This window comes from Engraulis encrasicolus, chromosome 13 (assembly GCF_034702125.1).
Source record: "Engraulis encrasicolus isolate BLACKSEA-1 chromosome 13, IST_EnEncr_1.0, whole genome shotgun sequence".
In the NCBI taxonomy this organism is placed as follows: domain Eukaryota; kingdom Metazoa; phylum Chordata; class Actinopteri; order Clupeiformes; family Engraulidae; genus Engraulis; species Engraulis encrasicolus.
Genome location: NC_085869.1, coordinates 10,952,650 through 10,967,649, shown reverse-complemented (window position 1 = coordinate 10,967,649; position 15,000 = coordinate 10,952,650). Strand labels below are relative to the sequence as shown.

The window sequence follows — 15,000 nt, the reverse complement described above, 5'->3', positions numbered from 1 at the left end:
CACGGCTTTCTCTCTGTGTGGTGTGGTAGCGTGGCGGAGCTTTTAAAAAGACGAGCGAGCGCACTGCAATTTGTAATAAATGTTGCCACAATGTTTGAGCATTTGCCTGTAGCTATACTGAATGTGCAGTTTGTGCGGTGTACAAAGATGAAGAAACAGTCTCCGGTGAATGGCTGAAGTAAATGGGTTGAATTTGATGAGTTGTATAGAGACCAGGGGTTCCCAAACTTAAATATGACTAGGCCCCCCATATACAGTACCGGGAGATTCCAGCCAAGGCCCCCCCTTACATTATATTTTCTGTGCATCCCCTTTTATAACCATAGTCTTTGTCTGTGTGTCAATTCCCCATTGGGATATATAAAATAATGATAATAGTATTAACGTTTGGAGAGGCAATCGATTATTATAATGCAGTTCTAGTCTAATGATGATAATGTTTTGCTTATTTTTGTTTATTTTTGTGTATACTCATTTTTCGATTATTTATTTTGTTTTGTTATATTTTTGTTCCAACTTGCTGCAGCCCCCCTAGTCTCCCCTTGCTGCCCCCAGGGGTCTCCAGCCCCCACCTTGAATAGCTGAATGCAATACATCGTTTAAGCACATCGTTTAAGCACAGCAGTTATGCCATAGCCATTATTTTGATAGCTACCCTTATCAAAGATTTGTGACTGATTTTGTACAGCTGCTATTTCTTTATCTTGCTATTTATTGACATAAAAAGTAGTTACTGTATGAATGTTTATATTCATAGTGCTATTTCAAAATAAAAGCTTTATCAAGATTTGCATTCACCAACCAACAAACCTTCTGTCTAAAAACACAGTAGTTTACTGTGCATTGAAACATTCACTGCTCAGGTTTATAACTGAAAGGAAAGAGATCATTCAATGGGACTGCACATTTGAAAAGCTTGCATATTAAGTCCCATGCGACTAACAATATAGCAACAAAAAAAAAGATTTCAAGTGTGTGTTAATGCTTCATGGTTCTCATCCTGCACCAGGTCCTTCATGCAATGCTTTTGGACCCATATAGGATACTGACAGAGGGGACAGAGGGGTCAATTGTCCCGGGCCCAGGCATACGTTGGGGCCCCAGAATTGGGTCCTCAGTACATTGTGCGTATGAAATGATGGGACCGTTCCCGATGATTTTGTCTCGGGCGCAGACAAAGCTGTCACCGTCCCTGAGTACCGTACTGTATAGGCTACAGTGTTTCACCAGCAACGCCGGATCATTGTGTTGTGCCACTGACCTCAGCCAATGACGGTCACGGGTTCCATTCATTATTGCAAACTATTGAAAATGTTACACCCCATCCTTCTAAGCGCACCCTCTAGTTGTCTCAGGTTTATGGGCCAGTTTAAATGGTGCAGTCCCCCAGCGCTCATTGTAATGAAATGTGTAGTGCTCATTCAGATGTATAGCAAAGCCGGCATTAAGGGCAGAATAATGGACGCGTACATGGAAACGGCAGACACCATGACCAGCTATGGTAATTCAGAAAAGGTATTTGCATCGATTGTCCTTTCAAAACCTTTACTGCTAAGTAACAGAGTAGATATGAAGAGATAAAGAAGCCGAGCAGGGGCGAAGTGATGTGTGTGTGTGTGTGTGTGTGTGTGTGTGTGTATGTGTGTGTGTGTGTGTGTGTGGGGGGGCGGGGGGTTGGATGTGGAAGGGCATTTGCTCCTAGCCTAGGGCCCTCCTGTATTGCTGGTGGGGGCCCTATTATGATGACCTATTATGGTAGGATGTATGCCCACCCCCCTCAAGTTTTGCCATGGGGCCCTGTGTGCAATTGTTCTGCCATTGAATCCTAGCTTCATGTAAGAGGGTTAATATGGAGGGTGAAGCGCAGCAACACGTTCACCCTTAGCGTTAGCGGTGGCCTTTAGTGTTAGCGTTTGGTTAAAAGCTGACTGTTGTGATGATGTTGACCTCACAAGGACACATGCGAGGTGAAGTGTTTTGTTTATTACTGAGATCACACGTAAATGCAGGGTGCAAAGCAATACAAAATAGGTATTGGTAATGATCAAGAAATTTGTGAATACATGCCTAACAAATGATTGATTCTGCTTAATATATTAGGCATGCACGGTATTAGTGGCCCTTAAAATAGTGCTACCAATATTTCTATCGCTGAAATGATCAGTTATTGTGACTACTATTTTTTCACTATTCAAGCTGATTTCTGGAACCATGTCTGAAAATGTTTTAGCCATTTTTTTTTAATAACTTCAGTTTGCAGGAGTGTGTGTGTGTCACAGTGTGTGTGTGTACTGTAGGTGTGTGTGTGTGTGTGTGTGTGTGTGTGTGTGTGTGTGTGTGTGTGTGTGTGTGTGTGTGTGTGTGTGTGTGTGTGTGTGTGTGTGTGTGTGTGTGTGTGTGTGCGTGTATGTATGTGCGTGCGTGGGTGCATTGTATATCAGCTGGTCATTCTTAATGACTTATTGATAAATGAGTAGGCTACGACTCAGTGAGGCGCAGTGCCGTTACATACAGTGAGTCCAATATGTATTTGATCCCTTGCTGAGTTTGCCGGTTTGCCCACTAATAAAGACATGATCTGTCTATAAATTTATGATAATGTGTATTCAGACATGGAGAGACAGAATATCAAAAAGAAATTCCGGAAAATAACATAAAATAATATATTTTAATTTATTTGTATTTAATTTAGGCAAATAAGTATTTGACCCCTCTAGCTAAAGAAGATAAAGTGCTTTGTGGCAAAGCCCTAGTTGTCTAGCACTGAGGTCAGATGCTTCTTTTAGTTGATGACAATGTTTGTGCATATAGTAGAAAATATTTTTGCCCATTTTTCTTTGCATATTATCTCTAAAACATTAACAGTTTGTGGTCTGTAGCTTGGCAAATGGGAGGTTCAGTTCTTTCCATAGAATTACTATAGGGTTAATATTTGGAGACTGTAGGCCACTCCATGACTTTAATATGCTTCTTATTGAGCCACTCCTTCGTTGCTTTGACTGTATGTTGTGTATTATTGTCATGTTGGGAGATCCAAAAATGGCCCACCCTTCAGTGTAGTGGTGGAGGGAAGGATTGCACGTTACATCTCTCCCTCCATCCATTCATTGACGATGTGAAGTTGCCCTGTGCCTTGGCCAGACAAACACCCTCAAACCATAATGATACCACTTTCATGCATGATGGTGAGGAGGGTGTTCTTGGGATCATAGACAGCAGTACTCTTTCTCAAAACACATTGAATTGTGTTAATGCCAAACAGCTTGATTTTGGTTTAATCTGACTACAGCACCTCCTTATCATATCTTAAACCAGTCTGATGTCCGTTGGCGAACCTCAGGTGGGACTGCACAGGTTCCTTCTGAAGTAGAGGTACCATGTGTGCACTACAGGATTTTAAACCTCTGTGGCATTAAGTGCTACCTGTAGTTTTCTCAGTGATTTTGGTCCCAGAAGCTTTGATATCATTGCCTAGTTCATCCCGTACAGGTCTAGGGTGCTTTCTTTCTGTTCTCATGATTATCAAATCCCTACAAAAGGTCAAATCTTGTATAGAGCCCCAGACAGGCTGACGGATAGTCATTTTGCATTCCTCACATTTTGGAAGAAATGCATCAACAACTGGGTTATTAATACCCAGTCTCTTTCTTGTGGCTTTGCAGCCCATTTAATCTTTGTTCAGGTCTAAAATCTTGTCCCTGATATCATTTGACCGCTCTTTGGTCTTTCCCATGCTGGTGAGGTTGGAGTGTGACTGATTCACTCATACTATGGACTGATTCTGCTGATTCAATGGGTCTTTTATGCATGTTAGTATGTACAGGTGTCTTTAATTCAGATGACAAGTTGATCGGAAGTGACCATCTGGTCTGTGGGCCCGGAACTGTAATCAGTTGGCAGGGGATCAAATACTTATTTTGCTCGATGAAATGGAAATAAATTAATATATATTCTCTTAAGTTAATTTCTGGATTTTCTTTTTGATATTCTGTCTCTCCATATTATAATACATATTATCATAACATTTATTGACTGATCATGTCTCTGTTAGTAGGCAAACCAACAAAATCAGCAAGGGATCAAATACATATTGGACTCACTGTACATGCAAACACACACACAAAAGCATGCACACGCACACACATGCACGCACACACATGTTTGCACGCACGACACATGCACACACGCACACACACACAACACACACATGTATGCACGCACGACACATGCACACACACGCACACGCACGCGCACGCACACACACACACACACACACACACACACACACACACACACACACACACACACACACACACACACACACAACACACACACACACACACACACACACACACACACACACACACACACACACACACACAGACACATTCACACACACAAACACACACACACACACGGGCAAATAGAAAACAAGACATTGTCCATTTTAGAATACTCAGACATTTCCTTTACTGCAATACAAAGTGAGGAGAGGAACAATATTCTCATAAGTCTGGCTACAGTGTTTACCTGCATGTAATAATGTTACACAATATCCATCAAATAAAACAAAATAAAACAAAATAAAATAAAACTAAAAGCGGACCCAAGTTTGACTGGGTTAAATGGCAACATTTAGGTTAACAGTTGTTTTACTAACATAATAAAGATTTCAATTGTCAAAAGCCTGGAACAACAACATGTTTGACAAGGTCATGGGAACCGTTTTAAGATAACTAAAAAAATGAAATTGAAGAGCTGCCCCTTATATATATATATATATATATATTTTTTATATATATATATATATTTTTTTTTTTTTACAAAAATTGAAAAGTATCAGGGATAGCTTTGCTCTTTTTTTTAACTGTTTGCTGCAAATATTCTGCTGTGATTTATTCTTGAATGATGTGTCATTATCGTTCATCCCCAAATAGTAAAAAGTGTTTTTTATTCATTTATTTCTGACCGTTGATAGTACAGCAAACATCAATTCAATGACTTTCTTTGATGGCAACAGAAAAACAGAAACAGAGGCAGCAGTTCATCAGATCCTCCAGCCATCGGGGCATGTCCACTGAAATGTAAGGGGAGACAGTACAGCAATTGATATAACTGCACATAAGTTGAATTCATTTTCAAATGTGTCCACATCAAACCAGGCGCCTTGCTGGTCTCAGTTGTCTGTTCATCAACACGCGTATATCTATTTATATACAGTACAGTTGAACCAGAGAAGGGATGGGGGATGGGGGATGGGGGATGGAGAGGCAGGGTGCTACTGAGGTATCGCAGGACCACAGAGGGTTACAGTATAGTAGATTCTAAGCAGAGGAAAAGACAAAATGACAAAATAAAAAGCAAAAAAAAATCTGATCCTATTTTTCCCTCAGGGCTAAAGATGCAGGTTATTTACTCCTCTCCTGTCCGAGTCCCCCGTCCAGGTTTTACACCACTGATTCCACACAACAAGTACAGGGGAACGAGGAGTAGGGGGTGAAGGGAGGGGGGAGGAGGTGGGGGCGGGGGGTGATATAGGGATGACACCAGGTGTCGGGCTGGGCAGGGACAAATAGGTATAGAAGGTGGACTCTTCCTGAGCCCTACAAGATTTGGCTTTAAATTACAGAGAGAATGTCAACTTCACTGTGACTTTACAACAGGTATACCTCCATACACTAAAATGTTTTTTTTCTTCTTCTTCTTCAAACTTCTGTTACAAACTTATTTTATAGGCTGATGAGAAATACGAATTAAAACATTGTCTCTCCCCCCCTTTCTATTCTGGTTGAAGTCACACACCTTCAAAAAAAAAAAAAAATCACATCCCGTTTAGTGTTAAATACTTCAAAAACAGTAAACTCCCTTAAAAGTAGTGACTACAGATAGCCATGACGAGATCAATATGGAGATACTAACATCCAAATGAATGATAAGTTCAGGGTAGAAATCAGTCTGGGGTTTAGTGATGTATCTATTTTGTTCGGCACTGTAAAGTATTTACTTTTTTATTATTAAATATGATCATTTTAGGACACACATGTACATGCCTGCATGCAGCCTCACCAAAAACGGCAGCTATCAGAAAATAACGATGGCTCAAACAAAGCAAAAACAAAAACAAACAAAAAAACAATAATAAAACAACTCTATAAAGTACATATAAATGGTTGGTATTGTTTCCCTAATTGTCCTACTGGATACACAATACCATTTTGCTTTTTTCCCCTTGACTTTATATACATATACCATAGTGAGTGATTTTACTTATCCTCTGTTGTGTTATATACAACAACGGTAGAAAGGAAACTTGATTGTATTTCATTCTAATTTAGAAAACTTCAAACTCAAACAGTTGTTTTTTTTGTTGTTGTTGAGCAACATATATTCAAATTCACATTCCCAGAGGCTGAATCCACTATGTTGTCATCTTGTCAAATATCTATGACCGTTAAGAATTTTCTTAAAATACAATAAAAAAAGACAGGAGAGAAAGAAAAAAAAACAAACAGACCAACTTCTGAAGCAGATTTTTTTTTTCCTTTCCATGAAAGCTTTCTCGCTGGTTTAAATACAGTATAAAAATCTTCAGTGCTGTGGATTGGTTGGAAACATAATAACCAGTGTACACCTAGGTACATGTGTTTAGTTTATTATTATTATTACTGTGCTCAATTTGTGTTGCCTTCTGTACAGCAGACTTGTGTTGTGGTCTGCTTTTCCGCTTCCCCTCACTATGTAATGACCATGTCTGTGAGAAAGTCCTAATTCTAAGCTCTGGTTGGATCGTTTCTCTGGCGCTAAGCCGCACAAACGTGGCTGGAGGTCCCCCCGAGTGACTAGACCAGTTTGTGGGACTGAAATCCTGGCAAGACGCCTGCAAGGATCCTCCATACGAATCTTCATCATACATCTTCATCTTCTTCTCCTTCTCCGGCTCTTCTCTTCCACTTGTCACATCAGTACATCACGGTGGTTTTTAAAAAGAGTCTTCCATCTGTGGAAACAAAACAGGAGAGAACATTTGTCAGTGGTTAGTGAGTTATCGTCATAATAAGCATAGCCGAGTATCAAGCTCCGGTAGGCTACATAAATACCCTCACTCAACAATTAAAACACAAACAGAGAAAAGGAACATGAAGAGGGATTTTTGGCAATTATACTGTAAGTTAAGCTTGCGCATATCCTGATCCTCCACATTGATGCACCAACACAAAAAGCAACAGCAAGATGAAATATTAACAAGGCCATGGACTTGGACATATACGCTATATTATAGGACATATATTGGCCTATGTGTAAACAAATTATTTTTACAATTATTTTTCAAGCCAAACAGCATATATTTAATGGTCCAGAGTGAGAGAAATAGGGCTTTTGATTTTAAATGTTCCCTTGTTCCATCTTATCATGCAATCTTCGGTATAAAATGCACTACACTAAATGCATTTCAGACATGTATTATGCCATGGGTATCACTAAAAGAAACAGCGTCCCAAGGCCCTTGAAAACTACTGCCACCATCAGGTCATACGTGAAATGTCTTTATTCCCCACCTATCAGAAGGCAGCAGTTGGGGCCAATATTTTACCACCGCGTGTGAAGTGGCAGTTTGCAAGGCGTTGATTACTCCAGCTGTTTAAACATTATATTTCCTTGCTGTCAGACCATTAGGCCATAAAACGGTTAGGCGCAAAAAAAAGAAGAAGAAACAAAAAAAGAGTGAGAGATAAAACCATGCTTGCTGATACAACACATGCGTATGTAATGCTTTACAGTAGCCATGTGCTGGGGCAAAAGGGGTGTTTTTGGAGGCTTGTGGATCTTACGATAGTGTGACTGTTTAAGGCGTATTCTCCCTGACACGCTTGTTTGAACATAACACTGCTCGCGCTGATGATGGCGTGAGCCACTTTACCCAATGACATTTCCGGTAAGGAAACGGTTATTAAAAGAGGCAGGATCGCCCTGGCTCTCCTCGATGCTATCTAGCCGACACCTGCAATCTAACGAGCTTTGTCCATTTTCTAAGAACACTCGTCCATGAGCACGCCTGAGCGAACAAGCCCACTCTCTCTCTCTCTCCCTCCCTCCCTCCTTCCATCTCTCTCTCTCTCTCTCTCTCTCTCTCTCTCTCTCTCTCTCTGTGTCAGAGCTGGTAAAAGCATCTGTTAGCCATGGCTCAGGAGCTTGTTTGACGTTTATTACCTTACATCTCCACGCCGTGTGCAAGAGAGAAAGAGAGAGCGAGAGAGCGAGAGAGCGAGAGAAAAAAGGCCACATTGCTGCCTGTAAGCGCCAACGTTTCCTGCTCTTCTCACTCTCTTCCTGTCTAGAAGGGCAGCTAAATAATTCAGCTTATTAGAAGGAGAAGAGGGGAGAGGGAGAGAGAGAGAAAGAGAGGGAGGGAGAGACAGAGAGACAGAGAGAGAGAGGGAGAGAGGGAGAGAGAGAGACAGAGAGAGGGAGAGAGACAGAGAGAGGGAGAGAGACAGACAGACAGAGAGAGAGAGAGAGAGAGAGAGAGAGAGAGAGAGAGAGAGAGAGGGGGGAAGAGAAGCAAGCTACACCTAGAGACGTCAAATGACAAAGACAGCTGGAGGAAGTACTGATGTTGTTTTCATTTAGAGATGACACAATTGGTGCCCGCAGAACAAGGAGACGTATATCAAGGAACAAATACACATGCAAACTCAGTGCATTTTTGCTCTCTATCTCTTTTTGCTAAAAGGATCTTTCCCTTTCTTTTATTCCTAAATGTCTTTGAATAGACTTGCACAGCTGTTTTTTGTTGAACTGATTTTGTTCACTTCATTGACATTTTCCATTGGCAGACTGAGTGATTGATTGAGCCAATCAGCAGCCTGTTTCCCACGGTGACAAGGCACCTATGGCTGCTCACGCCGCACTCTGCACAGGCACCAAGGATTGTTTTTTTTTTATTGTTATGAACTATACCATTACGTACTGTATACACACATGCAGAACATTGATGCTCACAGCTTTGGACAGCCTGTGAACCAAAACACACACTGTGGCCTGCAATTAAAAAGCAGGGGCTTGTGGGTATTAGAACAAAGATGGGGGCTAATTACACACGCCAGAGCCAAGTCTCGGAGGCAGTGCACTCCCATCACCAGCGCCGCTCGGGCAAAAACAACACGGCGGAGGTGAGATTAGAAAAAAGAGAGAAGAAGAGTCGTCATTGCATTGTGGCCTGAATTTTAGGCTAAAAATATACGACGGCGGCATCGGAGGCGCTCTGGTGAGAAGTGAGGTGCGACGCGTCCTCATGCTTTGGGGCGGCGGCTGCTGCCTGGAGTTGACATGGCGACGACGGACATGAAGGTTTCTGCCATCTGATCGTTTTTCACAGGTTCAATTTATGAGCCCTAACCCCCATACCTCCTCAACGCTCAACGGTTGATTCCAGTGATAAAAGCATCACATTACCTAATGCATCGCTAGCTGCTGCATCGACACAGACGTGTGTGTGTGTGTGTGTGTGTGTGTGTGTGTGTGTGTGTGTGTGTGTGTGTGTGTGTGTGTGTGTGTGTGTGTGTGTGTGTGTGTGTGTGTGTGTGTGTGTAAGTGTAAGTGATACCACAATCATTAAAGTATGTGAGTACTCTGAAAAGTTTGAATAATCCTTGAGCTTCTAACTACACAACTTGTTGGAAAGCCACAGCTACAATGGAGAGAGTACACTTAAGATACCTGATGAATAAACACACGATCTTGTCTCCTCATCAGTTAAGCAAATGATGATGAGGATGATGGCAGAGCAGTGGGCAGCAGATTTTTATTTATTTTTAAAAGGCTGAAACTTATTAAGGCCTTAAGTGCCCCCGGAGGACTAGAGAACTTCGGGAGGGCTAAAAAACCCACACTTTAAACATAATTGATGTGAAGATTTCAATGCCTTTTAAACATCTGATGCACCCAAGAGATCTCCTTAAGTTCAGTGTGTAACCTTCCTTTTAAAAAGAGCAGGTGGGATGCTGGTTTAATATAATAACAAAAAAATACATAAATGAACCCATAGACATAAAATAAAAATAAAATAAATGGAGGGGCATGTGGTGCATGGAAGCTCACAGAAGAACACGAAAGCCAAGGTCCATGATCTGTCTGCTTAGCGAGCATTAAGCACGTTCCGATCATCCACACTACTCAAGCGCATAAGAGCGATTGGCATGAAAACAATATTCTTTTAATGTTCTTTCTCCATAAAAATAACGTTACGTTACCCAACAGTGAACATTTCCACCAATGTGTTAGTCTGAAAAAATAAAAAATAAATGAGGTATGGATGACATAAATCAATTAGTTATCATGGAGATGCATATAGCTCGCTAGTCGATTTTATGCTTTTGAAGAGCCCAATGCGTCTACTTAGAAAGCAATGCATTTTACAGATTGCTGAGCCTCTGTTAGATAATTAGCATATTCATCTTGAGTCAAATGGGATGCAACGGTGCTGTGATGCGCCACGCAAACGCAGAAAATATCTGATTGAAATTTGTCACTGAGAGGAATCAGATGGCATGTTGCTCTATGGAAGACACACCTCATTAAAATATGCATTTATACATTTAGCATTTTTCTATTCAAATCAAGATGAAAAGTTCATTAAGGGGGGATAAATATTTCATTAGATGCTAAATAAAACAAAGGGAATTTTTGGCTTCTCTCAGCATAAAATTCCTTTGAAAGATTAATTAATACATGTAAATTATGCAAATTATGCCCATGCAAATATTTTATGAAGACAATTAAGGGAACCATTAATTACTGCCTTTTTTGCTTCAGTGACATTCATTCATTTAATTTTAATTTCACTTTAACCGTTTTGATGTTTAATCTCGCAACAAAGAACTTTTATCTGGGCTTGCAGGGTCATGTAAACTTGGAGCACATGTGAAGTGGGGAGTACAGGCGAGGAGAGAAGAGGAGAGGAGAGGAGGGGAGAGGAGAGAAGAGGAGAGAAGAGAAGAGGGGAGGAGAGGAGAGGAGAGGAGAGGAGAGGAGAGGAGAGGAGAGGAGAGGAGAGGAGAGGAGAGGAGGAAGAGCTAGATAGAAAGAATTTGGAGAGATAGATGAGATCCCGACATGCCAGGATTTAGTGGCAGCCAAACAGACAGACAGACAGACAGACAGACAGACAGACAGACAGACAGACAGACAGACAGACACACACACACACACACACACACACACACACACACACACACACACACACACACACACACACACACACACACACACACACACACACACACACACACACACACACACACACACACACACACCCTCCCAGGAGCACTGGGGCCTAGGAAAACACATTCCGGCCCCACTCTTGGAATGGATTCAAAATGCTGGAAAAGCAATTAATAAACCCGGACTGTGTTAATATAGCAGAATTACGGAGTGTGACAAAAGACAAATAGAAATAATTAGTTCTCTGAAATTATGCTCTCATTAATACATTTTTTTCTGCTGTGAGTTTGGGGAGAAATTATAGCACGCACACACAGTATTTTTTTCTTTCGTCTTTTTTTCCTGCAGTTTTTTTCTCCTAGTGAATGTGATGAGGTCTGATTTATTTATTTATTTATTTGGGTGCCGGTGTAATTTATCAACATCATTTTTTTGTTGCCTGCCATTTGAGAGTAATTATGCAGGGAGGGAGAAAGAGAGAGAGGCATGGAGGGAGGGAGGGAGGGAGGGAGCGACGTGCTTTGCGGAGAGAAGAGGAGAGGAGAGGAGAGGAGAGGAGAGGAGAGGAGAGGAGAGGAGAGGAGAGGAGAGGAGAGCCGCTGCGGTGACATGGACTCCAGACAAATGCTGGGCTAATGGAACAGGCAGCCATTGTTCTCTGCTCCTCGCAACCCTCCCCAGTCTATTCTTCAAGACAATGACTGACACAAGCAGAGCCCTGGAAGGAGGGAGATGAAGAGAGAGAGGGAGAGAGAGAGAGAGAGAGAGAGAGAGAGAGAGAGAGACAGAGAGACAGAGAGACAGAGAGTAAAGAGACAGTGAGGGAGTGGAAGAGAATGCAAAAGAGGGAGAGAGAGAGAGGGAGGTTGAGCGAAAGGGGGAATAGAAAGAACAGAGGAGGAAGAGAAAGAAGGGCTGAGCAAGAGAATGAAGTGAAAGTACAAAGCCTTCATTTTTTTATCACGGTTTTAAGCCTGACTTATGCTTCTCTGTGCTTAAGCAAATGAATTTCCGATAACTTAACCCCGGCAAACGTTTATTTAGTGATAATTCACATAGTGGGGACGGAATTCAAAAGGCATGCGGCTGTCTGTGCGTGTATGAAAAGTCACCGTTCTAATATTAGGACAGCAAGTGTCAGTTTTTTTTCTTCCCCGTATCAGATAGCTCAATTAATCTTTGTTCGCTTCAAATTAGAGCAACTAAATATAACAATTTGGTATGAAATGTGATATAGTGTATAATTGTGCCCTCTCTTACATTGGGCACTGGCTCCATAAACTCCCATTGTGATCTGTCCTATCTGGGAAGGAGAGAGAGAGAGAGAGAGAGAGAGAGAGAGAGAGAGAGAGAGAGAGAGAGAGAGAGAGAGAGAGAGACCTTCTTCTTTTTTTTCCTCAAATCCATTCCTTAATTAAATCCTCCCAAATCGTACTTTGGTCTTGCGACGAATTGCTGTCGAAATGTACGCCCCCTTTTCATTTTTCTCATTCTCCTCTCATTCTCCTCGTCTTTTCACCCCCCACCAAAAAAAACCTTCCCTTTAAGTAGGCTAATCAGAGACGGTTATAGGCCTTTAGCTCGCCGCGGACTATTACCGCGTCGCTTCCGCACATTTCATAGCAATTTCCATGGACTATTTTTCAAAGGGGGGAAATTGAGACCAGTGCAAATGATAAGGCCCGCTCTTCTCTTCTCAAGATGGCTGCTGGGTACAATTAAAGAGGGGGGAATTAAAATAATGAAGTGAAGGGACTCAGCTTATTCAAGGTGTTCCACAGGGTAGTGGGGAGCCTCTGTATGTGTGTAGTGTGTGTGTGTGTGTGTGTGTGTGTGTGTGTGTGTGTGTGTGTGTGTGTGTGTGTGTGTGTGTGTGTGTGTGTGTGTGTGTGTGTGTGTGTGTTAGAAGGCAGGATGGATGGGGGGTAAAACATGGATGACTGTGAGAGCTGTGTGACTGTGAAAGCTTTGTGTGTGTGTGTGTGTATGTGCATGTGTGTGTGTGTGTGTGTGTGTGTGTGTGTGTGTGTGTGTGTGTGTGTGTGTGTGTGTGTGTGTGTGTGTGTGTGTGTGTGTACTCATTATCGTGGCTGTGTGTGAGAGTGTGGTGGCTCTGTGTGTGTGTGTGTGTGTGTGTGTGTGTGTGTGTGTGTGTGTGTGTGTGTGTGTGTGTGTGTGTGTGTGTGTGTGTGTGTGTGTGTGTGTGTGTGTGTGTGTGTGTGTGCGTGAGTGTGTGAATATTCTTCTTTGCTTCAGAGGCCTTGCGGGCATGGGGGAATGAGCATGCACGGTGGCGACACTCAAATGTGCTGTGGATAAGGCCTGATTTTGTCAACACTGCTATTCACTCCATTGTTTCCCACATACAGCATGCAAGGCTGTCGTGATGGAGCCATTTCATTGTACGCTCAATGGCAAACTATACAGCAATCATGCGAAATTAGATATACAAAGATATGCAGATTGAAACAATGAGAAGAGAGAATTGGTGCGCCGTTTTCCGCTGTAAAATGTATTCAACTCGGCATGGCCAATATTCCTCTCATTAAACAGTTAAGCACATATTGAAAATGCAAATTGGCCTGAAATTGAACTAAATTGCTGGATTTGAATTGTTAAAGGCACTGTCTTGAAGAACAGGTAGTTATTGAAAACGTCCCTTCATATGGTAAAATGTCTTCGGTTGTATGCAAATAAAACTCAGAAATAGCGAAGAGAAACAGTTTAAAATCTTACTGCTAAAATTGTTGTGTAAAAGCTGGATGAATAAATTCAAGTGAAGCAGAGGATGTACATATTCTGCTTGAAAAGACATAGGCCTACAACAGAAACACTGCTCTGACAATCACAAGTGATGCGGTCTACTTGTTGAAACTGGAGTAACGACATAAATATGTAGCGTCAAGGATTTAATTTAAACTATAAGTCTGTTTGCAGATCGTAACAGTAAAATATCTCTGAAAAAGTGATGTAAATATGACTGTGTGTGTGTGTGTGTGTGTGTGTGTGTGTGTGTGTGTGTGTGTGTGTGTGTGTGTGTGTGTGTGTGTGTGTGTGTGTGTGTGTGTGTGTGTGTGTGTGTGTGTGTGTGTGTGTGTGTGTGTGTGTGTGTGTGTTTGCTTGCATTGTCTACGTCTGAGTGTGTGTATTTGTATGTGTGTGTCTGTGTGTGTTTGTGTGCACTATTTAAGTCTGAGTGTAGGCATCTGCATGCGTGAGTGTGTGCATGTGCATGTGTGCGTAACTGTGCGTGTGCACGTGTGTGTGTTTGAGAGGAGTCGTGCCTGTGTGTGTGTGTGTGTGTGTGTGTGTGTGTGTGTGTGTGTGTGTGTGTGTGTGTGTGTGTGTGTGTGTGTGTGTGTGTGTGTGTCCGGTGTGTGTGTGTGTGTGTGTGTGTGTGTGTGTGTGTGTGTGTGTGTGTGTGTGTGTGGATGGAGTCAGCCATCTCGACCTTGTTGCTGAAGCAGGAGAGCAGAGGCCCAGATGGCCTGAGAGAGAGAGAGAGAGAGAGAGAGAGAGAGAGAGAGAGAGAGAGAGAACGGCAGGAGAGGAGCCACCTTAACTAACGCTTATACACACACCTGGAGGAGAATAGAGAGAAAGAGAAAGAGAAAGAGAGAGGGGTGAGATAGAGAGATACAGAGAGATAAAAAGAGAGAACATTAAGAGAGGGATGAACAAAAGGTGAGGCGATGGGGGGAAGGGGAAGGGGGGATAAGCAAATAAAGACAAACAGAGCGAGAGAGAGAGAGAGAGAGAGAGAGAGAGAGAGACAGAGAA

The 15,000-nt window shown here is 42.1% G+C and overlaps 1 protein-coding gene across 5 annotated transcripts in view; it reads right to left on the bottom strand.

Annotated features, from left to right (window-relative positions):
- Positions 1-4,818: 4,818 nt before the first annotated feature.
- dachd (dachshund d) overlaps positions 4,819-15,000 on the bottom strand; it is a 227,835-nt gene continuing 217,653 nt past the window's right edge. For all 5 annotated transcript variants that reach the window (XM_063213028.1, XM_063213029.1, XM_063213030.1 and 2 more), the window contains one exon: positions 4,819-6,997. In XM_063213028.1, the coding sequence (XP_063069098.1) occupies positions 6,960-6,997 (38 nt within the window). In that variant the 3' untranslated portion in view covers positions 4,819-6,959. The remainder of the gene's footprint in view (positions 6,998-15,000) is intronic.